This window comes from Pituophis catenifer, unplaced genomic scaffold, assembly GCF_029215685.1.
Source record: "Pituophis catenifer annectens isolate HBS135680 unplaced genomic scaffold, rPitCat1.0.hap2 SCAF_2, whole genome shotgun sequence".
In the NCBI taxonomy this organism is placed as follows: domain Eukaryota; kingdom Metazoa; phylum Chordata; class Lepidosauria; order Squamata; family Colubridae; genus Pituophis; species Pituophis catenifer.
Window position 1 is genome coordinate 140,508,115 of NW_027256882.1, and position 26,436 is coordinate 140,534,550.

General features: G+C 40.6%; 1 protein-coding gene across 1 annotated transcript in view; it reads left to right on the top strand.

Moving 5' to 3' along the window:
• Positions 1–15,080: 15,080 nt before the first annotated feature.
• Positions 15,081–26,436, top strand: part of FSCN2 (fascin actin-bundling protein 2, retinal) — a 28,895-nt gene continuing 17,539 nt past the window's right edge. Inside the window, exon 1 of the mRNA XM_070934716.1 lies at positions 15,081–15,900. Coding sequence (XP_070790817.1) covers positions 15,081–15,900 — 820 coding nt within the window. The remainder of the gene's footprint in view (positions 15,901–26,436) is intronic.

Sequence of the window (26,436 nt, forward strand, 5' to 3'; positions counted from 1 at the left end):
AACAGGCTCTTGTATGCACACTGAGTTGTGGTTCTCACGTGTATTATGGAACGTATAGAAACCTAGTGCTTTCCAGATGGCTTTGACTGCAGTTCTCGTGTGTGCCAGCTAGCATGCCCAGTTGTCAAAATCCAAGTAATTCTAGTCATCTGTGCTGCAACCCCAATGTTCTGTAATGATTCAACCCTGAAAGTACATATATAAAAAAATGAAGCTACCCTTAAATCTTCTCTCTTTGTCCTACATGAGTTAATGTGCTTACCTCAAACCTTAAGCTTGTACCAAATCAGGTAACTGCTTTCAGGGCTCTGCAAATCCTGTAAAAGAACTGCAGGGGAGCCTCTTGTGCATACAAAGCATCTCTTTGGCAAATTGTTCTTCAGCAAGGCTGTCACGCCTGCTTTGGGAGCTGCTTCCGGCTGCCTTACGTGTGCGTGCATGCAGAGCCACACCACTCCACTTTCTTCCCAGCTCCTACACATTGTGAATCACAGCTTTGAAGCATTGTACATCATATTGCCTTTTCTCGGAAAATTGTCCCTACAGCCATTGTAATCCTGCCTGGTGATGCACCAACCCTTTCTGGTTACCTGTGCTGCACTTTCCTTCCTAAACCACCAGGTGGGCTCCTGGGTAGATGCAGTCCCAGATGCAACAGTCCATGCTGATGGGAGCCATCTTCAATATAGGACACGTGACATAGTCTAGCCCAACCTTCCCACGTTTTATTTTATTTATTTATCTGCTCATCCTATTTCTATTCCGCCCATTACATTTGCGTGACTCTGGGTAGTTTACAAATAAAACCAGATGATCGTATAAAAAGACATTGTAATGACAAAGTTAAAAACAGAATTAAAACGAAATTGAAAATAGAAGGGTTGAAGAAAACTAAAAAGGCATTTCTGAGGAGACAAAACACAGGTTTTGTGTTCCATGCCTGCAAAATGGAACTTGATCCCTGGCTAGCTCTGTGGAGACCGAAGGGTCTGTAACAGGACAGAAAGACACAAACAACATCCATACGGTGCTTAATTTGATGCCATGCAAGAATTTTCCTGAGTTTTGTTTGCACAATATAGATTGGGAACAATCAAACAACTTAATAAATAAGCACTGGTGTCCCGTATCCGTTTCCTCATCTTACAACCAGGAACGCATGGATCACCTTGCAAATTACGGCGACCATAAGTACACTTGCATAGAGTCAGTTCTCCTAAATGCGTAAAATGTGCTGCATAAATGCTATGCACAATTGTTACTTTGAGGTAGCCAGACCAGCTCTTCCAGAGAAATGCTGCAAAGACAATTTTGCAATTTCCTCTTGAGCTGTAGGGTGGGTGATTTCCCATTCTTTGGTTCTGGAATTTCCCCTTCTCTCATCAGATAGCAACAAAGGGTTGTACCTTGCAGCCCTCACCCTCGCCTCCAAAGTGTGCTGCTTCCCTATATCGGTAGGTGGTTGGGGGTTTTACACAGTTTTTGTTCCCCACTGTGAGGGAAGAACAGAAAAGGGAGAGTGGGTGCTGGCAAGTTGCCATTTTAGCTCTTCCTCCTTTGGCCAGCTGGAAGGAGTGCTGGCCCGCTCAACTGGTGGTGGAAGAAGTTGAGGATAATGGCTCATGGTACACAAAACCCTGGTGAGTGAAGGGCGAAGCTGTGTAGACATAGCTTAACGCTCTGCATCATGACCAATTCTATCAAGTTATAATGTAAACAGTTTTGTGGTCAGAGGAAGCCAAAGGGGTAATGGCCTGCTTCCTGCTGGGATTTACTGATTTACTCTGTGGCTAGCGAGTCCTTTTGAATGTACAGCCATGCAGAGGCCTGGACATTGCCAAGGTAGGAATACTCCTTGGTGGCAGAGAACCAAGAAAACCACCACCATCCCTCTCTCTCCTGCCCTTTTAAGTCTTTGGGCCAGATTTCCATTGCAAGATAGCAATCCAGATGGGACACCAAGCCCACGTTGTCCTCGCCGCATGCTTGGAAAAACCGCCCACGGGGTGGGTATCAATTACAGAATTCAGTTGGTTGCCTTAAGCCTTACAAGAGTCTGTTACACTAAACTGTAGCTTTGCTGCTCACGTAACCTATACTGGCCTTCAGAGAGAAAACCAGCCAGTTCCAGGCGACTGTAAAAGGAGCTGCTGCAGAAAAAGGATGCTCTCAAGCATGAAATAATTATTAGGCAACCAATCCGCTGGACTTACTTTCAGCAACAATATCTGCCACTTGGTATCAACTGAAACTTGAGCTACTCCTTCAAGGAGAAATCAGAATCCAGTCCAGCCTCCCACATCCTAATATTATGGGACTGTTGTTCCCCTGCTAGCTGAGGAGGATAAGCTTTGCGCTCTAATACAGCTGACAAATGCCGAGTTGGCCTTGTTTGTATGGTTACATAGGAGTTTATACCAAGCATCTTATATTACCGCCTTCCTTGTCATACCGCAAGTGCATTAATTCGCAGTCTGCCAGGCTTTTGAGGTGGGGGAAGAGCTGTTCCAGTTTTCTTTCTCAGGTGTGCAAAACACTCAGAACCTTCACTTGCACTTTCATCCAGATCAGCCTCAATTTGTAACAGGGTTTACATAGGACAGACAGGACATGTTCTGCATTTTACAGAAAACATATGTTTCTATTTGAATAAGCACTTCATTAAATATGCAAAAATGTGTACATCTGGGAATGGAAGATTCTAGAGATCATTACATTGTCCTCCATATTTTATCATTTGGGGGAGGTTTGGTGGTTTCCAGAAGTTAATCTTCTGAACTGGAAGCAGTTTTGAAATGTTTCAAGGACATGCAACCTCCAGATACACTTGTTTGTTCATAAACACTAAATTCAAAACATCTCAGACTGCTTCTAATTCCAGAAGTAACTTACTTCTGGAAACTATCAGCCTGGCACGTTCAGAGAAATCTGACATTTTCTGAGAGAAACAGAATGCTCTGGAGAGTTCTCGAGAATGTACTATTTATTCCCAGATTGGTAAATTTTGCACATTCATCTCCATTAATTAAAAAAGAAACCTTCTTTTTAAGTTGAATTTAGCAAATTGGAAATTAAGACTTTAGTAATCTCACAATGCAAATAGTGAATGGAGTACTTTTTTTAACTGATACGTTATTATAGATTTAAAGGTGCTAATTCCTCAGGCCATCTTTTGCACAAATATTTCATGTCCAGCCTGAGATGGGACAGAGACAGAAAAGGTGCAAGTACCTTAATCACCTTGGGTAGACCTGATGAAATGATTCAATTATTATTTAAATTTATTACATCTAATGTATGTGTAGAATGTGAAATCCACCCACAGTAGCTAGTCTACAGATGGAATAAGAAAAGTAATTAGTAATTTGTCAGTATTGATGTTAACAGTTGGCTCACCAAAGCCACAGCAGTAGAATTGTAAATGCTACGTCACAGTTAAAGAACGGAAGGAAGGAAGGAAGGAGAGGAAGGAAAGAAGGAAGGAAGGAAGGAAGGAAGGAAGGAAGGAAGGAAGGAAGGAAAGAAAGAAGGAAGGAGAGGAAGGAAGGAAGGAAGAAAGGAATCTATATTTGGAGTTTATTTATTTATCTCATTTGTATGCAAGTAAGAATCACATCATAAAATAATAGCATCCATAAGAAAAAAGAATCTCAAAATATATTAAAAAGGTAGAACTGAAAAGACCAGAAGATTGGAGCATCATCTCCTCCTCCTCCTCCTCCTCCTCCTCCCCTGATGGAACAGATAAGTCATAACAGCATTCCTAAATCCCAGGAGGGTCAGGAGGCCAACTCTCCAGGAAGAAAGAGTCCAAACCATGGGGGCAGCTATTGAAAAAAGCCCACTTCTGAGGCCCTATGTCATGCGGTGCCTGTCATGTAAAACTGGACCTGGAAGAAGCTGGCCCCCTTTGATCTGGTCAGTCAGGCACAGGAATACAGGGGAACCTTGTCCCTTAAATAACAAAGTTGGAGTCATGGAAGCTGACAACCAGCAGCTTCAATGGTACCTAGAAGCCAGCTGCAGTCATTGCAGCTTCCTCAGCACTGGGATTATTCAGTATATCAATAAATACCCATCTCTGCTCAGAGAGCTGTTTTATACCAGCTGTAGCTTCCAAATCTTCTTCAAGGGCAGCCCTGTATACAGAAGATACCTGTGGTGGAAGTTACTGTGAAAAGGCCTTCCGGAATCAGAAATGGCTGGAATCATCACACCAAACCTATCTATGCAACAGCCTGCCAAGTTCCATCTCTGGTCTTTGAGCAGGAGCTGTGATTCTTAGGAGGATACCTACCCACCCACCCACCCCAAAAATTGGGAAGCCTCACATCTTAGTACCACGTTTTCATACCAGAGGTAATGAGAACAATGAGAGCAAAGGCCAAGAGGTAACTATTGCTGTAATAGAGCGGGAACTCCACACCATTGTAAAGGTTGCAGTTTTACAGTTGTTCCTAGGGTTGATACGCCGTAAGATTGCATATACGAATAGTTCAAATTCCAAAGCATTTTCAAAGGCCATTTTGCAATGAAACAATAGTAAATGGAGAGTTAATGAACCAATTGAGGACAGAAAGATCAACAGAACAGTAAGTTGAGCGTACATAGAAAATGGAATAGTCGGAAAATTATCAAGTGATGAACAGCAGAACTGTGATTTAACAAAAAGGCTTGATGGTTGAAATATTGCCACTAGATATCCCAAATTCTTAATACGTAACCATAGATATGTTGCTCAGATATCCTAAGTAATAATAACAGAATGACTACAATCTTCTGAGTGTTTATTGCTCTGTTCCACAAAGAGGCATGAAATTCACAGAAATGCAATTTCACAATACTGTGAACACATCAATTAAACAGCAGTTATTCCTCTAGAAAATTATCATGAATCGACTGTACCCCGTGTTGAAATAGTTGACTCTGTAAATTCTGTAATAATAGAAACTGACTAAAATAATGAGAATTAAATCAATATATATCAGGTATAACTTACAAGAGAGGTATTTCTAGGAGTTGAAATTCTGGCTACAAAATTACTGTTCTGGGTGGAATTTTGCCCAGCAGACTTAATTTCCTTAGAAGCATCTCCCTGAAGTGATTAGCTAGTTGTATCTTGCTGTCTTTCCCTGGATGTCCCTCCCCAGCCTAAGCTGGACCTGAAATATCAGTGCAGGCTGTGACTGGAAGGCGTGTCACTTCTAAATCCCTAAGAGCATATAAGTAAAATATTTATAGCTTATGTTGAACTATTCGTGATAATTTCCAATTTACAGGCTTTTTTGAAGCAAAAGAGAATATTGGAGTGAGCTTCATATTATAATTTTAAATTGAGGAGGGTTTTTTATAATGGAAATTATCTGTATTTATATTATGGACATAAATTATACTATCATTTCTAGGCAATATAAGATTATCATTGTTAGTCCCAGCGAATATAGTATAGGCTAGCGGCTCCCCCAGCCTTTTGGGCACCAGGGACCAGTTCCATGGAGAGAGGTTTTCACTGGAGCATGGTTTCATGTGTTGCCTGCATCCCGTGGATGGGGTTTGCCTTGTTTGCGCAGCATGGTTTCTGGCGTGTCACAGATGGTTGCCGATCCACGGACAAGGGATTGGAGACCCTTGGTATAGACCATAATAGAAGGGTGTAGAGACCCAGTGAGCATGCAGTCATATATGTAGCATATATCAGAAGTACCCTAAACCAGACAGGTTTCTTCCAAGAATGGTGCATCAGCTGCAAAGGGCAGCTGTGCAAATCCAGGAAAAGTTCCTACTGCTTTAACACGCTTCCAATGACAGGTGCTATATATCGGAATGGGACAACTCGCCATGACCAACTCTCCGCGGGACAATTCAACAATTCAATTTAATTATTTTAAATCATTTCAAAATTATTTTAATTTTGGTCATTCACATTTCATTTTGTCCCTCCTTTGGCATCCTTTCTTTAATGATTCTATTCCGCCATTTCTTCGATATTAGTATAACTCCTGTCCTCCAATGAGTTGTCCCATGGTGAGTTGGCCGTGGAGAGTTGTCCCGCAGCGAGTTGGTTACAGGAAATTGATCACGGCAAGTTGGCTGCAGTGATTTACTCTAGACCTGCTAAGGAGGGGTGAAATCCAGCAGGTTCTGACAGGTTCTGAAGAACCACTAGCGGAAATTTTGAGTAGTTTGGAGAACCAGCAAATACCACCTCTAGCTGGCCCCTAAGTGGGGTGGGAATGGAGATTTTGCAATATCCTTCCCCAGGAGTGGGGTGGGAATGGGGATTTTGCAGTATCCTTCCCCTGCCACGCCCACCAAGCCACGCCCACAGAACTGGTAGTAAAAAAATTTGGATTTCACCACTGCCCCCAAGTGCTCTAAATTCCCTTTTGTCTAGAATGCAGACGTTTGTACAGCTTTAAGGCATAACAATAGGGACTTAATTTCTTATTCTGCAGACTTGGGCATAAACTCCTATAAGTCCCCCTGTCTTATCTAGTATAACATAAATCCCATTATCCACCCACCCATCTACATACTATCCATATTTTTTATAATAAAACCTGGAAGAAGGTTGAGGAAGGGGCAAATGAAGGAATGGGGAGGCTGTTCTGCGAGCAGTTTGGAAGCACCTGCTTGGAAAGAGTAATATAGTCAATCCTCATTATTTCCTGATTCCATATTTGCAAATTTGCTTAATCGCTAAAATTTATTTGTAACTGCCAAATCAATACAGGTACTGTAGGCCTTAACAATCATTCATTTAAGTTACAGTGGCACTGAAAGTGACAGGTAACCGGTTTTCACATCCCCAAGGTCACGTGATCAAAATTAGGATGCTTGGCAACTGGCATGTATTTATGCCAGTTGCAGTGTCCCGGGATCATGTGATCATCTTTCACAACCTTCTGACAAGCAATCAGTGGGGAAGCCAGATTCATTTAACAACCGTGTTACTAATTTAAAACCGCAGTGATTCATTTAATAACTGTGGCAAGAAAGGTTGCAAAATGAGGCAAAGCTCACTCAACGGTTGTCTTGCTTAGCAATGGAAATTTGGGGATGAATTGTGCTTGTAAGTCAAGCACAATTGTACTTGCAGGACTTTCATGGCCATTTGTGGACACATAGAGTGTGGGAAAACATTTGAGTCGCCTCATTTGCACATTCACAGTTGAGATTGAAGAAGGCAATGCACTGCCTTCTCGCTTCAGCTCTCATAATGTGTTGGCCCTTCGAAGTAGCCCAGACAAGAAACACAACCAGGAGTACTTGCTCCTGCTATCTCCCGTTTTTTTTTAGCCTAGTGACTTAACCACCACACCAAGCAAGCTCATTTATTGTATTGATTGGGTTACAAAATTGCTATGAGGCTTGCAGGAACCTAACCCTGGGTTTCCTGTAGAAACAATGGTTAGTATTTGCCCAAGTGTTTGCCCATTCAGTGTTTGTGGCAACTTTATAGAACTACTGCGAATAACAAATATTGACTGCAATTGTGGGCATAGTTGAGTAAAGTATAGAGAGGATTGAGATCTGTCTACTTGGAGACCAGATCCAAATAAATCCAAGCAATTTTATTGGTCAGATAGCTGGAATATTTCTCATATCCATTTTATAGATAATTCTGGGGTTCATCCCTTCTCAGCAATTCATCTAACAGAATACGTTTTCCCCCAAATGATTCCCTGTGAATTTAACAGGATGGATGGATGGATGGATGGATGGATGGATGGATGGATGGACGGAAGGACACTTTTGAAATTTAGAGGCTGTTTGGAAGAGGCTGTTTGCTTGGTCAAGTAAGTGAATCTTTTTTGTAATGCCTAACCTGCTTTCCTTCATCCAATTATCTTCCTGATTAATCTTATTTCCATCCAATTGCTCCTTCTTCCTCTTTCTTTGACTCCCAAAGGCAGCTATTTCTTCCCCCATCAGAAATCCTGAATTTTCTTCTTTCCTTCTGCTAGGAGGAGAAAAGAGTTTGCACTTGAATGTTTCTCTGTGTAAGACAGAATAACTGATGTATGCAGATTTAATTTTGTAAATGGATACTTCATTTTACAGGCAATTAATTTTAATCAGTAATTCAATGAGCATCCTGGCCTTGCCCTTTCTTGTTGTATGGCTTCTGACAGGTGTATATAAACATTCATACATACATAGGGTACATACAATTGTGTCATAAGCGCACATTTACTAGGTGAAGGTGGAGTCTCTAAGATTGGTTTCAGCTGAAATAGGCAAGCCAGGTTGATAAGATGGGGAAAGTAGATACCACACAGGTTTTCCCTGTCTGTCCTCCCTTTTGGAGAATTCAGACTCACCTTCCTTTCAGATAAATACAACATGTACAAGCACCATATAGAGTCTAAGCAAATTATGTCATTATCTGCAGCTCTGGCTGCTTTTCTTGGGTACAGGAACACAACTGAGATCAGGGAAATGAATGAAGTATGATCTGAGAGGATTGCAGGTCACAAGACATGAGTCCATTCCAAAGGCAAAAATAAGGGAATAGATGAAATATGGGGTACCGTAGCACCCAGAGAATTGTTTCTGAACCTAGAATTGAAAGTGAGAATGCAAAAAAAAAAAAAAATGGCAGAAGAGTCCAGTCAAAGATTCAGGATACAAACACAGAGGGGGAGGGATACAAAAAGAAAACAAAATGGATAGATGAAACTGACAAGCTGTCTCCACAATTCACATCAATTTTATCTAATCTTATCCTCCATCCATTAAAAAAAAACAACTAAGTTTTTAGATCTGTTACGAAATGTAAACTCGAGACTGTATTACACAGTCTAGACACTGGACTCAAGCATAAATTTGGAGAAAAGTAGAAAAAAGGCCACCCAAGAAAGAATGTTCCCAATCTTGGTAAGGAAGTCCAATTCATATGGAAGTACCAGCCAAGTTGGAAAACCTTCTGAAGACCAAGATAAAGTTATGGGATCCTTGGTGCTCTCTGAGCTTGGTTATTTTCTTACAGATGTTTTAGTACCCAGCTAAGTATCATCATCAGTGCATCAATAGTTGGGTAATGAACCATCTGCAAGAAAACAGCCAAGCTCAGAAAGCACCAAGGACCCCACAGTTCAACCCTGAGCTACAAATGTTCTCCTTTATTGATGTCATCTGGCTTTATTCTGTTTCACCATCTTCTAGATTCCACAAAGCACTCATTGTGTTAAATATTTGATGTCTGGATTTGGTTCTGATTATTGATCTTACATATTTATTTTTAATATGAAAACGGTAGAAAGTGAATGAATTTGACTAACTCTATTGATAAGACAAAATTACTCAGTCTGGGATTAAATCAAAGATTAGCCACCCATGCTCAAGTTTTCCCTGGTTTTATTTCAGGCTACCAGATCTGGGCTGCAAAACTCCAGTTGAGCACAAAATGTCAGCAAAGATCTACCGCACAGTGCCACATAGTTAATTCTAACACTTTTCTGTCATCCAGGCCTGTGCTAGCTATGAGGCTCCTGATACCGACTCCCATGTCATTCTTTGTCTGCAGAAAATTGCCCATCCTCTGGTCTAAATGAATGCACTGCCAGCAAGGCTCAGAGGGGAACCATCTTCCAGCTGAGCTAAAGGAGATTAACTACCCCAGGAGACAAAAATAATTTTATTTATTAATAATCTATTCTGCTTTTTCCTGCTTTAAAGGAGTCTCATATCTCTGAAACTTTCCGACCATTTGCCGAAAGAGGAAAGCAGCAGATTAGAAGGTGTGGGCCTTGTTCTTTGACCCACCATTTTGAAAAGGCAGTCTAACAGAATGTGTGGCTGCCTTTCCAAATCTGTTGTACGATAGAAAAAGATTAAAGAACGGAAACAGACAGGGCTAGAGGAAATTTCTGTGGCTTCCTTCAAGCAGAGGCAGAGGAACTGACATTTGTCAGAACAAAGGCTTCCTACCTACAGCTGCAGGATTGATTCTGCAAATACTTGATTCACACGTGCAGCAGGCGCTTCCTGTTAGTTTCAGAATGAAAAGAGTCAATAAATCCAGTTACAGCTGCTGATATCTTAGATACGCAAAGATAAATTGTTTAAATCCATCAAGAACAAAAACTGTTTTTTCCATTCTGTAACCAGGAAATGAACATTCAGATTGTAAGAATATACAGTTAGATTATTAGAAGAAAATTAAGGCATACTTGTTTGGAAAACATGTAAACAGGGGTGTCAAACTGGCGGCCCGTGGGCTGGATGCATCACGCACAGGTCACGCCCATCCCAGCTCTACGAATGGGAAAAATGTCATGAAACATCACATGAAGGCAATGTGACGCTGCGAGTTTGACACCCATGATGTAGCAGATCAGCTGAAAAATGTTGGCTTTATGCAAATGAATACCTCTTACTACTGGAACTACTGGATCTGATCTATGGAAGAAATGTATATACCAGAGGTGGTATTCAGCAGGTTCTGACAGGCGTGGGTTCTACCTACCTTTACTACCGGTTCGCAATGGGAGCGCATGCACTTCTGTGCATGCACAGCTTCTGTGCATGTGCAGCTCGTCAATTATGACGTCCAGATGGGTGGGCGGAGCTTCCCGCTGCTTTTACTACTGGTTCTATAGAATCAGACAGAACCAGAAGCAACCCACCACTGGGTTCTGACCAGTTCTGGAGAACCAGTAGCGGGAATTTTGAGTAGTTCGGAGAACCGGTAAATACCACCTCTGACTGGCCCCGCCCCCATCTATTCTCTGCCTCCCGAGTCCCAGCTGATCGGGAGGAAATGGGGATTTTGCAGTAACCTTTCCCTGGAGTGGGGAGGGAATGGTGATTTTACAGTATCCTTCCCCTGCCACGTCCACCAAGCCACGCCCACCAAGCCATGCCACGCCCACTAAGCCACACCCACAGAAACAGTAGTAAAAAAAATTGAATTCCACCACTGGTATATATCCACAACGTTCAGGAGGTATCAGGAAATGGGGCTTAGTGAAATAATGGTTGGAACAACTGTTCTTCCCATTTATCTTAATCATATTCTCCTCTAGAAGTAAAAGCATTCTGTGGTGGATGAAGTGGGGAGCAATTCATGGAGTGAGTCACCTGACACACACAATTTCTTTGCTCCCATCTAGAAAGATGCAGGTTAGGGGAATTGGCAGGATCTACCATATTTATGCCTTCTCTGGTTTGGAAGGGCATATCCTGAACCACACGCAGATACTCCAGTAGGCATTTCCTAACTAGGGAAGCTGTGTGGTAACTCTCAACTGTGTTCTCCTTTTGCCCTTGAGGAAGAATGAAATATTGGTAAGGCTGAGTCAGCTCAATTAGTGCTCACTTAGAACGATCAGCTTCTGCTAGTTTGATAGGGACCTAGTTGTGCTGGGAGGATAAAGCTGCTAGATGTGGCCTTCAAGGCTTCAGAAAACCTCTTTGCTACCATCTTGGGGGGTCTTCTGGATTTTTTTACAGCCCAGATTTTATTTGGGATGAAAATGGTCATGTAGCTTCTTTTAAAAAAGGCAAGCAGCACAGTGCAGAATGCAGTCCAAATTTTCTCTAAGACCAAATTCCATACACGGCAGGAATGAAGAATTTGTGGGCCTTTGGATGATGCTGAACAACATCTGAAAGCCATCCAGCCATATAATTATTTTGGGAGCAACAATTCAGCAAAATATGGGGGAAGGGGCCATAGGCCCTTAATTCTAAATAGATGGGGTTCCTTGCTTCACAGTGAGGCTTCCTTTCTCAAAGGACAAGATTTCCTTTTTAAAACTTCTTCCCATGTTTCAGATGGACAACATTTATTCTGTAATTAAATTAAAAGAATTTTTTAATTTTAAAAGATTCTTATGTTTTGGGGAAGAAAAGGTTGTCTGAGAAAGTGATGACCTAACGATTGACACAAGGTTTAATTAGCTGTTTGGACTTCAAAAGTTGAAGAAGCGATTTTTCATAGATATAAAGCACTGTAGATAGGCGTGCCACGCATAAATGGTTCCCATTATCACCCTTGCTAATGCTAGGGTGAATCAGTGATTCATCAGGTTATCTTCCACATTGCTTAGTATTATGTCACATGAACAAAAGTGAAAACAGAGATATATAGATGCTAGCAGAATTCCCATTGTGTCTGCTTTGCCTTCTATCTTAAAAATGATGTACCGGTACTTTCCAGAGAAGTATTCATACTAAACACCATTTGATGATGAAAACCATCTCCGCACAAATTTGTCTTGGCTCTAATAGGTAGATAGCATAGGTAAGGATCAAGTTCAAGTACAAAAGCAGGTCTCCCCTTCACTGACAGCTGACCATAGTCTGCATCAAAGAAACGGTACATTATAAATTGTATTTTCTTTCTAATGGGACTTTCTGGTATGTAATTATTCAGTTTCTTTCAGCACTGTGCTTAGGTTCAGAAGCATATCCTCTAGTACAGGGGTCCCCAACCTTATTGGATCAGGGCCCTGGAAGTGGGTTAGCCCATGTGCATGGGCATTCCCACTTGCAACAGCAGCGGGTGAGTGTGTCTGCACGTGCTCCTTTTGCACAAGCAACGGAAATTAAGCAGTCTTTAAGTGAATCCAACTTCTGCTATTGAATTTGCTTTTCAGAAGACTGCTGGAAAGGTTGCAAATAATGATCACATGACCCCGGGATGCTACAACCATCGTAAATACATGCTGGTTGCCAAGCACCCAAATTCTGATCATGTGACCATGGGGAGGCTCTGACAGTTGTAAGTGCGAAGACCGGTTGTAAGTCACTTTTTTCAGTGCTGTTGTAACCTGAAATGGTCACTAAGTGAATGATCATGAGTTGAGGATTGTCTGTACTAGCATTACTCCCCACTATCTAGACTCCTCCCTGACTCATGCAGCACCCAAGCAGTGAACTGTTCTACTTAAACTTTGTCCAAGAGTAAGTTTCCCATTCATGTCTCACCACCAGTATCAATTCCAATATTATATCGTGCCTCTACCAACTCTCCATTTAATCTTCGTATTACTAGAGTTTTCACAATATTCTCTAATCTCAGAAACACATTTTTCTATGGATGCAAGGAACCTAGAGGGAAGAAAGGGGGTGGAAAAGCAACTGCCGAACTAGCACAAGAGATTTTGCTACTCGAGACAAAGGGCAAAATGGAAGGTCCAATCAATCAGAATAGTGCTGGAAGGGACCTTGGAGGTCTTCTAGTCCAACCCCCTGCTCAAACAGGAGACCCTATGCCATTTCAGACAAGTGACTGTCCAGTCTCTTCTTAAAAACCTCCAGTGATGAAACACCCACAATTTCTTAAGGCAAGCTGTTCCACTGGTTAATTGTTCTCACTGTTAGGAAGTTTCTCCTTAATTCCAGGTTGCCTGTCTCCTTGGTGCCCCTTGCCCTCTTCTATCTAGAAGCAGGTGGGTGCATTTTTGGTTTTGGTTTTGTTTTTTATCCAGGAACACAAAGTCCTTCACTCAGTGGTGGGTTTCAAATTTTTTTACTACCAGTTCTGTGGGCGTGGCTTGGTGGGCAGGGCAGGGCATGGCTTGGTGAGCATGGCTTGGTGGGCGTGGCAGAGGAAGGTTACTGCAAAATCCCCATTTCCTCCTGATCAGCTGGGACTTGGGAGGCAGAGAATAGATGGGGGCAGGGCCAGTCGGAGTTTTTACTAGCGGTTCTCCAAACTACTCAAAATTTCTGCTACCAGTTCTCCGGAACTGGTCAGAACCTTCTGAAACCCACCTCTGCCTTCACTGCACCTGAAAGCAATTAGGTAGCCTGGAAGTTTAGGAGAAATGCCAGATACTTTGGGATCTGTTACCTAAGGAAGCAGCTACATTTTGCCTAATGGAATAACTAGATGGAAATCTGGAATCCACTGCAGATCAAAGATTGATTGATTGATTGATTGATTGATTGATTGATTGATTATATGCCATGGATTTGGTATTGCTTCTTAGCAAATCCATAAATAGGGTACTTGGTATAGCTTCCATTCTGTATTTTGAATAATTTCTGCTTTAGCAGATTCCAAGATTTTGTGTTTAAATTAAGCAGCATTTCTTTGAGATTTACTTATTCAAGTCTTGGGTTTGCCATCCTAGCTGGCTCCATTTGCTTTATAGTCTGCCCTGATTCAACTTCTGGGTAGACCATTTCCTTAAACTTAAGGGATCCTGCCACTTTCCTTTTAAAGGAGCTACGGATTTGGGGCTACTTAACAGATGGAGGCAAAGAATCTGAAGGAGGATAAAAGAATTATACTAATAGAAAGGCCCTTTTAATTGTTAAGGAGATTAGAAGCTGAACCAAAGAGGCATTCAGCTCGAAGGTGACCTACCACATGGAATCAGAGAACCATGTAACTTTACACAGAGACAAAGAGGAATAAATCTTCCGCGGAGAAAATCAGCCAGGAAGGCAGCAGGTTTGGTTGCAAGGTACTGTAGCCCTGAGATGTGAAAGAGTTAGGTAGGGAATCTATGAAACATTTAGAGATACTGAGACAGCAAAGGAAAAGAGACGGAGCTATAATGCAGAACGCCACTATTGTAGAATACAAGATCCCACTGAAGAACATAGCTGATCAAAAGGCTATTGTGCCACCTGTCAACCCCTTTTCGTTGTGGCTTTTATCTAGAAGCTCCACTATTGGTTACAGGAGGCTGGCAGCTCATTGAAAGCTTTGTAATCCTAGCTGTGCTAATTAAGCAAGGCTGGTGCAGTGCTAAGTGCCTACTTCCCCCCCCCTCCATCCCTGCTGTGCGGTGCAGAGGAGGAGGAGGAGGAGAAGTCAATGTGAGCAGTGCAGGAGAGAGCAATGCTGCCAGCTCGAGGAGGTGTGGAGGGCGGGGAAAAAGTAATGAACAAGATTGGTTTTATGGGCTGCAGATTAGATGAAGGAAAAGCTGCTGCAGACGGACCTGGCACTGGGGCATTTGCAGGTCACCCGTGGCTTTGACTGAGATGTAAACGCTTATTTGTTTTAATCCAGATTCCTCAATTGTGAAGCTGGGCATAACTTTCATACTTATTAGTAACTGGGAAAACTTGACTTTCACCCCAGTCTTTAGGATTGTTTGCTGTCTAGACTAAAGATGCCAACCAATGGGATCCACCAGGCCTTGAAGATCCAGTTTGGCTTAATCAACTCTGATAATCGCTATTTAACAGCAGAGCACTTTGGCTATAAAATCAATGCCTCGGCACCAAGTCTGAAAAGGAAGCAAATATGGAGCCTGGAACAGGACGGACACAGCTCGGTGGTCTTCTTAAAGAGCCACCTAGGTAGGTACCTGTCTGCCGACAAGGATGGCAAGGTCTCCTGTGAAGCTGAGAAGCCAGAAACAGATGGGTGTTTTATCATTGTCACTCAGTCAGACGGACGCTGGGCGCTCCAGTCAGAACCGTACAAGCGCTTCTTTGGTGGTTCTGAAGACAGGTTGTCCTGTTTCGCCCAAACCATTACTGAAACTGAGCTCTGGATTGTGCACTTGGCCATCCACCCCCAAGCTAATCTTTTGAGCGTTAGCAGGCGAAGGTATGCTCACCTCAGTGCCCAAGAGGACGAGATCTCTATAGACAGCAACATCCCTTGGGGTGTGGATTCGCTTATCACCCTTACCTTCCAGAACAAGAAGTATTGCCTACGAACCTGCGACAATCGCTACCTGCGCAACGATGGCACCTTGGTCCAGGAGCCTGACCGCCATTCAGGTTATACCCTGGAATTCAAGGCAGGGAAGTTGGCCTTCAAGGATTGTGATGGGAAATACCTAGCACCGGTGGGACCTACGGGCACTCTAAAATCTGGCAGGAGCTCCAAGCCAGGGAAAGATGAACTCTTTGATCTGGAAGAGAGTCATCCACAAGTGGTTTTCATGGCTTCCAATGGCAGATACGTCTCCATCCGTCAAGGTAATAAGTTCATCCTTTTTTGCTTTGTGGAGCTGCCCTTAGCCGGGCAATGCTTCTCTCCCATTTCAGTAACAGGCTTATATGTGCCTAATCGTTCGTCTATCTTGAAGCTGGGAAATGTGCTTGTATTTGCTTAATTGGCTGGCTGCACAATGGGGGCAATGGCAGTATTTGTCATAGTTTCTGGAGATTTTTTGACATTTGATTTTCTAGACCTTTTTGGCAGTCATCTTCCTATCCTTCACTACATCTGTGTACCTGAATGAAAAGGGCATACATTTTAATTTCATTACTCTGTAACAATTCTTGATTTTCATCAGTGCACTGATCGGTTCATGAAATGTAATAAAACTGTAACATAATGTGTTTGGCATGTTGCTTGAATCCAGTCACTGTAAATTGTAAATTTCAGTTTATGTGATGTATGAACCTTGACACTTACAGGCTCAGTCCACAAATCATAGCTTTAATATGAGGTACAGTATGCATGGGACTGGTGTCTGAGCTGGGAAAAGTACAGATTACCTCAATTGTACAAAGGGGATTTGAATCCAAGAGGTATTATCGGTAAGAGCTGGGCTAGGATTTAAGAATGAAGGACATTCAGCAAAGTGAGCAGCCATAGAGTCTCTCGGAGCTTTGTTGCAGCTGTCAGCTAGTTGAGTGTTAAACTGAGTCTCTTTAGTCTGTACAATAATGTTAGGGACTCAGTTAGCATTTCTGCTGCTGATTCTTTTGACAAGAAAGACACTCTTGAGTCCTGCCACAAAACCTCTTTTTGAATTAGCAAGTTGTTGCAAAGGTGGGGTAACTTAGCCCACATCAGCCTCAGCTAAAGCGGCTTACACCTGCTTTTGGGAACTCTCAGGATTCACTGACAGCCTGGTGGGGAATCAGTCTTTCCAAAGGATAGGAAAACACATCCTGGAGAGGAAAAAAGCTTGTTTTCCGATAACTGGAGAGCACTGGGAGGATACCGTCTTACTGAGTAGCCACCAGATTACAGGCTTCTGTGTGGGAATGGACGGGCTGCTACCTGAAATAGCGTGAGGCTTTCTTTGTGTAGTAGATCTCATTAACTGACCTCCATTTTTGTCTAGTCACAAATGATTGAAAAATCAAATAGAGGTGTTCCTCAAAGTGCCTGAGACCTGATTGAGAAATGGCAGAGTTTTCAGAGCCCTTGATAAAGGACCTAGGATCTGAAGTGTTTATGGCGTACAAGAAATATTTCTCAGGTACATCAACCTGCCTTCTTTGACACACAAGAGAAAAGCCCATAAGGAAAGCAAGCATGTCCCTGAATATCCCCCATCTAGTTTAGCAGAAGACTTGTTGCATGTGTGATTTGTGCAACAGCTGTCCCATAGCTTCTATAAATTTCAGCAGCACACAGACAGAGAATATGCTCATTATGTTTCATTTACTTCTGTGCCATTAGGTGATAGTACTTAGAGAATATCTTTCAAATCTTTCTTTCCTGATTTAAATCAGTCCAATCAGATCAGTGAGACCTGAGATCAACTTTTCAAGGTAATCTGTTTTGAGTGCTGTCCATCGATAAAACTCAGAGCTTTTCAGCCGTAAAAATAAAACTCATTCCTAAAAATCAATCTCATTTTATACTTTGCTTTACAAATTTTTCAAGGTGAATCTGAGGGTGTTATTTAGTTCATATTTTTATCTATCTATCTATCTATCTATCTATCTATCTATCTATCTATCTATCATCTATCTATCTATCTATCTATCTATCTATCTATCTATCTATCTATCTATCTTTATTTAACCATCTTCCTCTTACGCTTTTACCATCTACCTAAGGAATTATGACAATTACCTGCTTAAATATAAAGTGCCCAACATTATTGAAAATGCCTTCCTCTTTCATCTCAGAGCTGAATTTTGGGGTATGATAAACCAAACCTTATGAGGTAACTTTTTCATTTGGCTACAGAATGACTCTTATGCAGTTATTAGATTGACCATCCAGACAACAATATTGTCTTTAGTCATCAACCCATAGATTTTGTCTTCGTGGGCATGGCTTCCATTCTGCTCCTCATCTTAAAAAAAATAATCTGTTTAAGAAAACTTTTTGCAGATTTAAATGTTCTGTAGTGCTTTTTAAAAAAAAATGCGCAGGAATATAATGCAATGTCAGGACAGAGTCAGGAACACTCACTGAGCATAAAGCACTGAAGAGTTTATTATTACTACCTACACACAAGAGTCTGGTCAATTAATGGTCAAAGCTAAACTAGTCCTAAGGGTCAATGGAATTCCCAGAAGGTTGAACTTAGGTCTCTTGTGGAAGCGCAAAGATTCCAAACTGCTGACACATTTAACCCCGCCTTCCAACTCAGCTTAGCTTGCTCATCTCCTACATATGAACAGTGAAATTATTGTATATCCTTCATCTCATGTTTTCCTCATTTCTTCCGCTGGACACTCAAGTTCCTATAAACAACTGAACTATATGCATGCAGTATTTCCTTTTCCTAGAATTCAAATAAAAAAAAAAATCCAAATGCCACTGTGAAGTTAACTCAGTACCTTTTGTTTTCAAAGCGCAAAGGATATTTTTCTGAGGGTACCCAGAGGTGGGTAGTCTATCTGAAAACATGTGTTCCTAATAGAATCTTATTTCCACAGGCCCATAGGACAATGCTGATCCTCCAAGGGAAACAAGAGTACAAAGTCAACCACACAATTTCCAGCAGATAATATTTGAAGCACTTGTGTGTGTGCACAATTTGTTTCTACAGTAATATGTCTTAGCTGACTACATAGATGTGGTTATTAAAAGTTTTATACAGCTACCAGCTTAATTCATTGCTGTTTCTCAGGAAAATCGGTGCTACAAAACAAGAGCTTTCTTTCAATGAACCTAGGAATTTAAGTTTTGTACTTCTGGAATTTCTTTTAAAAAAGAAACCCCACATCAATATTCAAAAAACCTTCATACATGGGATTTTCCTTTGTGCTGTCTTTCTCTTTTTAATGGAGAAGAACAGCTTATATTGAGTGATGAATTCAAAATTGCACCCTGTTAGCAATGGTGAGCTGAAAGCTACAAACAATACTTTGATCGCCCGCAGTAACTGAGTAATAATTACCTCAGTTGGTTTGCCTAACAGCAACATGACTTGCAGGATGCATAACTTTTATATTTGTCCTAGTTTTCTGCTATAACAGAATTCCATCACATAACCTTGAGTTTTTCCCATCACAACACTAGGAAAATTATCTGTTGTTTCATATGCAGAAGAGATATAGAAATACAGCAGATTATCCCCCTCTCCAAAGCTAGCAAAGATATTCATAATCAAATTGATGTGAATACATGTTCTTTTGCTCTTGGTCATCGCCATCATCAAATTTTTAACTGTGATTTTTTTAAGCTCTAAAGTCTCCCAGTAGGAAGAAACCAAGTTTTTTTTTTTTTTTGTGACATGAAGATCAAAGGCAAGAAACCTGCATAATTTCTGATGTTAGGGTTGATTTTAATGCTACAGGAGCAGGAGTTGATCTCTGTTACAACTGTAGGAAAAAAATACACTTCTTAGTGTTCCTGTAGTTTATAAAAGACAATTGCTGCTTGAATAGATGAATCCAACCCATTTAATGCATTATGGTAAATTGTCCATTCCTTAGCATCGAGAACAAACTTAAAAAGAAGAAATAAGTTAGCAATTTAAAATGATAATAACTGAATTATATTATCAGCAAACCAAAGAAATTATAGATGGATTTAAATTGATTTGGAAAAATGTCCTTGCTTTGTTTCCCATAGAAAAATGAAACATACACGAATCATTATTCTTGTTAATGTTATTTTAAGAGTCCAGGAGAGTTGAGTGCTTCTCTTTTTCTGATCTTTTGGCTGGTGTAAAACAAACTGAAATTCCATGCTTACAGCCTAAATTGTACAACCACAATATCTAAGGTATATAAGATTGCCAATTTCTGAATCAGAGTCCAATAACTACCGTTTCATGGCAGTGATGTATGGCAATTCACAGGGAATAAAATGTTATTTTTTCCATGAAAAGAAATCATTTGCACATAAAATCCTCTGGGAGTAACAGTTTATATATTTTATTCTATTCAGATGTTTACATATTTTATTCTCACATTTCTTGAGCATGATATATGAACGAGAAAATTAAGAAAAGATCTAGGAGGACCAATACGTATATTAAACATGGAAAGATAAGATATAAAAGCCAAAAGCAAAAAAAAAAAAAAAGAAAGAAAAGAAACATACATGCCACAATTTCTTCTAATCAGAAAACTATTGCAGACAGCCTTCATATGTCTTAACTTATTCTTTGTAGAACTCTCTAATTCATGAGGCCTAAAATCTTACTTTTAAAAACAAAAGAGAAACAATGGAAATCAGTAGATACCCTGAAAAAAAAACACACACTAAAAGATCCTGAGAGCCTTAGAGGTTTCTTGATTACAGAACTCAGATCTCTAGCAAAAGCTACTCCTTTGTTGCTCACTTTGGTCCTAGTGAAGCCAAGAATACAGATCACTTGGTTTCTAAAAGCACATCCACACAGACTGCACGTAACATGGGTACCATGTCTCTGGCTTCCAAAGTTGTCCTTTTTTTGGTGGCTGAGCCAATTAACTTCTGGCTGAATTGTGATGCAGGAGGAATAGCTGTAGAGCAGAGAGTTTTTGGTGTTCGAGTTGGACGGGATGGTTCTTCCATTGGCAGGAAAACTTGCCTTATCCGGGATCCCAGCTTTCTGACTCTCCTTTTTGATGTTGGTGAAAGTATTAGGGACTATATTATGGATTATATATTTCCCTATCCAAATTCAATCATATATATAGGTGTGTATAAAAAGAGTCATATACATCTGTATATATACAGTATACATCCATCCATCCATCCATCCATCCATACATACATACATACATACATACATACATACTGATGTAGAACCAGTCTGATGTGATGGTTAGATTAGAAACCGGGAGACTATGAGTTTTAATCTCACTTTAGGCACACAAAGCCAGTTGAGTGATCTTGGGCCAGTCATTTTCTCTCAGCTCTAAGAAGGAGGCCATGGCAAACTACTTCTGAAATACCTTGCCAAGAAAACTGCAGGGACTTACCCAGGCAGAAAAACAGATACAACTGAGTGATAGATAGATAATAATTACCAGTTTTGCACATTGTGCTCTAACCTGGAGCTTTAAAAGTAAAAGAAACGATCTTCTACCTTAACCATTCACAATGAATCATTCTGAAATTTACCTCCACCAAAATAAATAGCCACATGCAGACAAGAGGATCAGTCCAAATTGTCCTATATTGAGAAGGCATGCCTCTCAAGAAATCCTTGTTCGGGTTAGTTTTAACTGCACAAACTGCTGTGTAAAATTGCAGCTGTCTTCACAAGCCTGGTATAATTATTTGTTAATATTCTTTCCCAACTTGTTGCTTCCAAAGGGTTTGACCACTGTTCCCATCAGACACGTGCCTTATGGAACGTTAAGTGAGACTGTAGGAACTATAATCCAGAACATCTGGATGAATCAACCAAATGGTTGCTGGCACACAGTAAGTAGGATCAGGAAGTGCCACACTGCCCAAGGGCTAATGTTAATTTGTTTGCATGCCAATTTCCTTGGTGAGTTGATCTCAGATGGACACCAAAACAAGTCATGGAGAGAAGATTGTATAGATGCCCCTATACAAAAGTGAGTGGCAATAGTAACTTCCACGTTCATTTGAAACCTGAGCAATCTAATGTGGAATTTGTTTCTTATGGCTAGTGGCAAAATTATTACTTTTTTAAAAAAAGGTTATCATACAAATGGTTGGAATTTTGCCTGTCAGATGCCATGAAACCTTAGGTTTAGTGTTTTGTCAATTTATAGAAAAACTGTCATTGCCTGTTCCTAAATGTGGAGTTCTGGTGCTGAGCATGAAGGAAGGGAGGGGAGAGGAATCGTCAGCCAAACAATTCCAACAGTTTTTACACGACTGCATGTCCTTGGTGTCTGTTTATGAACTTGTCTACAGCTGAGCCAGTTTCTGCAATTAGAGCTGCAGCTGGTTTTGTTGTATGGGTTCCAGACAACTTCTCTATTATGCATCTCTGGGAATTAGGAGAAATCTTGCATTTCCTGATCGGTTGAAAACAGACTGGATTTATCAATTGTGCTAAACCCTTTTTGTTTACCCGTGGCTTTATAACAGACCTGATAGGAATACAGGTAGTCCTCGACTTACCTTAACGTTCATTTGGTGTCGGTTCGAAGTTAGAACAGCACTGAAAAAAAGTGACTTAGGACCGTTTTTCAGAGTTACGGCCTTTGCACCATCCCTATGATCATGTGATCAAAACTCAGATTCAACTGGTTCATACTTATGACCGTTGCAGCATCCCAGGGCCATGTGATCCCCTTCTGACAAGCAAAGTCAATGGGGAAGCCAGATTCACTTAACAACCGTGTTGCTAACTTATCAACTGCAGCGATTCACTTAACAACCTGGGCAAGAAATGTCATAAAATGGGGAAAAACTCACTTAAGAAATTTCTCACTTAGCAACAGAAATTTTGGGCTCAATTGTGGTCGTAAGTCAAGGACTACCTATATTCCTTCCCCTCTAACCCTCAGGGCCATTAACACCAGCCGTTCTGTGGGAAAGCTCTCTGAAATAAGAACTTGGAGGAAAGAACTTCCCTGTAAACAACAAATTAATCTTAATACCTAGATATTTCTTCTGTATTGCTTTAAATCCACTTTGCTTCCTCCTTTTTCCCTGTCTTGTCTACCAGCTTTATAGTTTGTTTTCAGAAAGCCACTTCCATGCCACTTCCATTTTTTTTCAATATAGTTCAATCAGTTTTAAATTCAATCCAAGTCAACTATCACCAATTCACAAGTTGGCAATAGCTGTATGACCTGCTGCAGAGAATGGTGTTAATGAAAAAACAAAGTTTGGAAGAAAAGTTGTCCAACATTCTGAATGAATATGATCCATGGGGGACGGGATGGGGGGGGGGAGAAATAGAAAATAAGAATTGTATGTGAAGTTTAGGGATAAGTCTGTTTGTCAAGTTTTGAGGTCGTCTCAAATAAATTGCATTTCAAACAAAGTCTTTGATAAAAACTCCCATTTATTAAGCACGACATTCTAAATCCTGGCTCATCGTAGCCAACACTAACTTCCAGACCCAAAACCCTCCCTTTCCGTTCCCCACTCCCCTGCACTCATTGCCCATTTTCCAAGTCATTCTACCCCTAATCTACTGCTCCAGCTCAAAGGAATTTCCACCCTCCCATCTCATCTCCTAGGGGATATTATCTCCAGGGAAAATAAGTAGGTGAAAAGTCAAACGTCCCTTTCCAGACGCCTCCGCTTCTCCTTCTTATGTCAGCACTAGAGTAAATGAAGCTTGAAGTGCTGACACTGTTCATGTGTACTCATGGCAAAGGAATTAATTAAAAAGCATGACTGCTTCGATTGTTCATGATGAAAGATTTAGAGAATTAGCAAAGAATACCAGGTTGATGAGAACATGAAACAGTGGACCTCAATTTAAAAAAATGAGTATGAAAGAAAAGGAAATGAAACAAATGAGAGTGAAAGTAGCACAACTACAGGAAAAGAAAGTATGAGGTAGATTAATCTCACAGCAGAATGAATGGAAACGACACCACAGAAGGAAGATTTGCCATCTCAGCTTTTCCGTTCTAAGCCCTCTTCCTTCCTAGGCAGGTGACCTGGAGCTTTGCTATTACTAAGAAGTTGGGATGAATTCCAGAAGCCGTGCTCTGCATGCTTTCTGTACTTGGCTTGGCTTAGAGGAAGCGTATGATCATGTGATTAAGTAGGAAGCATGGGATGTTTTGCACAAATACGGACTTGAAGAGCAATTGCTGAATGCAGTAAGAGCACTATATGATGGAAACAAAGCATGTGTCCTAATTAATGAAAAGCTTAGTCAATGTATCAGCATTTGAATAAAGAATAATGTGTAATGTTTTCTTAATTATTTAATGTATTTATGGATGTAGTAGCTGTAGAGGTATGTTGTTTGTAAATCTGTATGCAGATCTGTACATACGGTAGTATGCATGTACCTCAGATCCATACCTCTTGTTGCATCACGCAACCTAACATTCATAGCACATCATTCAGTCAACAATGCAGCAAAAACTATACCCAACATAGACTCATAGAGTAATACAGTCAACAACATACTTCCACAGTTAACTTTAAGCATCCATAAATATATTAAATGATCGTTGGGATATTGCACACCTTTAAGCTGTGTTTGATAGGAAAACAGAATAATAGCAAGTTACACATAGAAGCTGAAAAATACCCAGAACAAATGGATTAATTAGTCTACTTCGATGGAACGTTTAATAAAGATTGGGAAATGGAATCATGGAAAAATTTTAAGACATGCGTTTATTGATAGAAAGGTAAATGGTGTGAGAACACTTCTTCCCATCTTGTTAAATGGAAACACTGGGTATGTGAAAAGAAACAAAAAAGTAAGTGAAATGCAAAGAAAAAGGAGAATTTATGAAGTGCATTGTAGAAACAGAAGAAGAGGTAGCTTCAGCACTCTAAGAGTGATGAATGAATGTGGATTGAATACAAAATGAAGTAATTCATAGGAAAAAAAATACACGAAGATTGTTTGATCATTAGTGAGAACAAATGCAGCAGAAGACCAGGACAGACCAAAAAAAGTCATGATTGGATGGAACCAATGACATTTTCCAAAAGAGAGGTGAAAAGTATAAAAGACAACCTATGAATCTTGTACTTCAAGCAAGATTTGTAGGATAGAAAGATGTGGTATGGCGAGATATGGTGTTAAATGCAAAGCAGATATAACAATTTCTCTTTCTTTCTCTTATCTCATGCCTTTAATTTCTTTACTGTGTTTTACTCTTTTTTTCTGCATGTTGATAACATTGCTTACCTAAGAAAGAGGGAGAAAATCTGTTTTGTGTTGATGAATAAAATATGCTTTCGGGAACAAAAGTGTCAATGTATGTTGGAAAGCTATGAAGTTAGCTTCTTCCAAGGAGGAGATATCAGTCTTTCACAACTTGTCACGTTGGCAGTGTATCTAACTGACACAATTCTCAGCCAGAATAGCTTTCTGAGAGCTGCCGTTGCAACACATATAGAGAATGCCATTTTGAGAAAAGCAATATTACGGTGTCAAATCAATAGCAGACAAAACCCACCAATCACAACTAGCCTCAGTCTTTCTCTTTTTGACACGTTTTTATCATTTCCACCAGGGCTGCAGAATACCAAGAGATACCAATATATTGGTAAGAGCACAGCATATACAAAAAGCCCTTCTTTGGGCTACTCCAAGGAGGCATTGGGGGAAAGGCGTATCCGTGGTTCAGTGCTGCCGACAGGCATGATTCCTCCAATCTGTGTCTATGTGCATGTATGAATGCGGTCCTTTCCAGAGATAAGCATTGGGGGGAGGGGGGATCAAATTAAACTCTCAAGAGATTTGCAATGAACTTGGAAAAATTGGAAACCAGCATGCTCACTAAGCTTTGGTTTAGTGAACCAAACAAACATAGGTCATTTCCCCATGGCTGAGTTAAAATGGTATCTACCATTCCTAGAGCCAGCAAAAAACTATACATGAATAAAATTTGCTCTTCTCCTTTGCGGTCTCTTAATTTGCTGCAGGCACAATGTTGGCAATTGTACGGTACTTATTTATAGCATACAGGACATATTAAGAAGAATCCTCCAGCCTTTGATCTTTCCTGCCATCAAATGTTACCAGTCCAGAAAAACCATCAAGCAATTGCTTTGGCATAGGATAGAGCTAAGCGACTTAATGAGTTTTGAAAGATGGCTAGATCTATGGGTTTAAGTATTTGTCAAGAACCCCCCTGTATTTATGTAACTGCAGGTGCATTTAGAGGGAGACCATGATTGAAACACACTTTTCTAGAACAGCACTAAACCATCTGCAAACAGAATCTGGCCATTGGCTGACACATATTTAACCCTATTCTGGAAAAGTGCTAAATTTGTGTTCAAAAAGAGCCAAAACAAATAATGACAGGTGCCCCAAAGGTGCTTATTCAAGATGATTGAGAATCTCCATAGACATTGACAGATGCAAAGACTGGACAGTTTTACCATGAGGAAGCAGAGAATTCTCTTGGAGAGCCTGCTGATCAGAGTGATCTACCCAGAGATCAAGTGGATCCAGGAGCATAGTCTCGTTTGAAGAGAAGTCCAGGTTTTCTCACTGCCCAAAGCAGAGGACGACAGTAAAGAGAAGTGATGTTGGAGGAAGAAAAGAATATGCAGCAGTCTAAAATGAATAATAGGTGCCACATCAATCCTACCTCTCTCTTGACTATGATACTGATAGGATTGGGAAGCGTGCAACAGAATAAAGAAAAAATTATTCTAATTTTAAAGTTCATTGTTATAAATGTAATCTTAATACCAATCTGCAGAATCAGATAGTCGATATCTTCATCAGTGAGGGA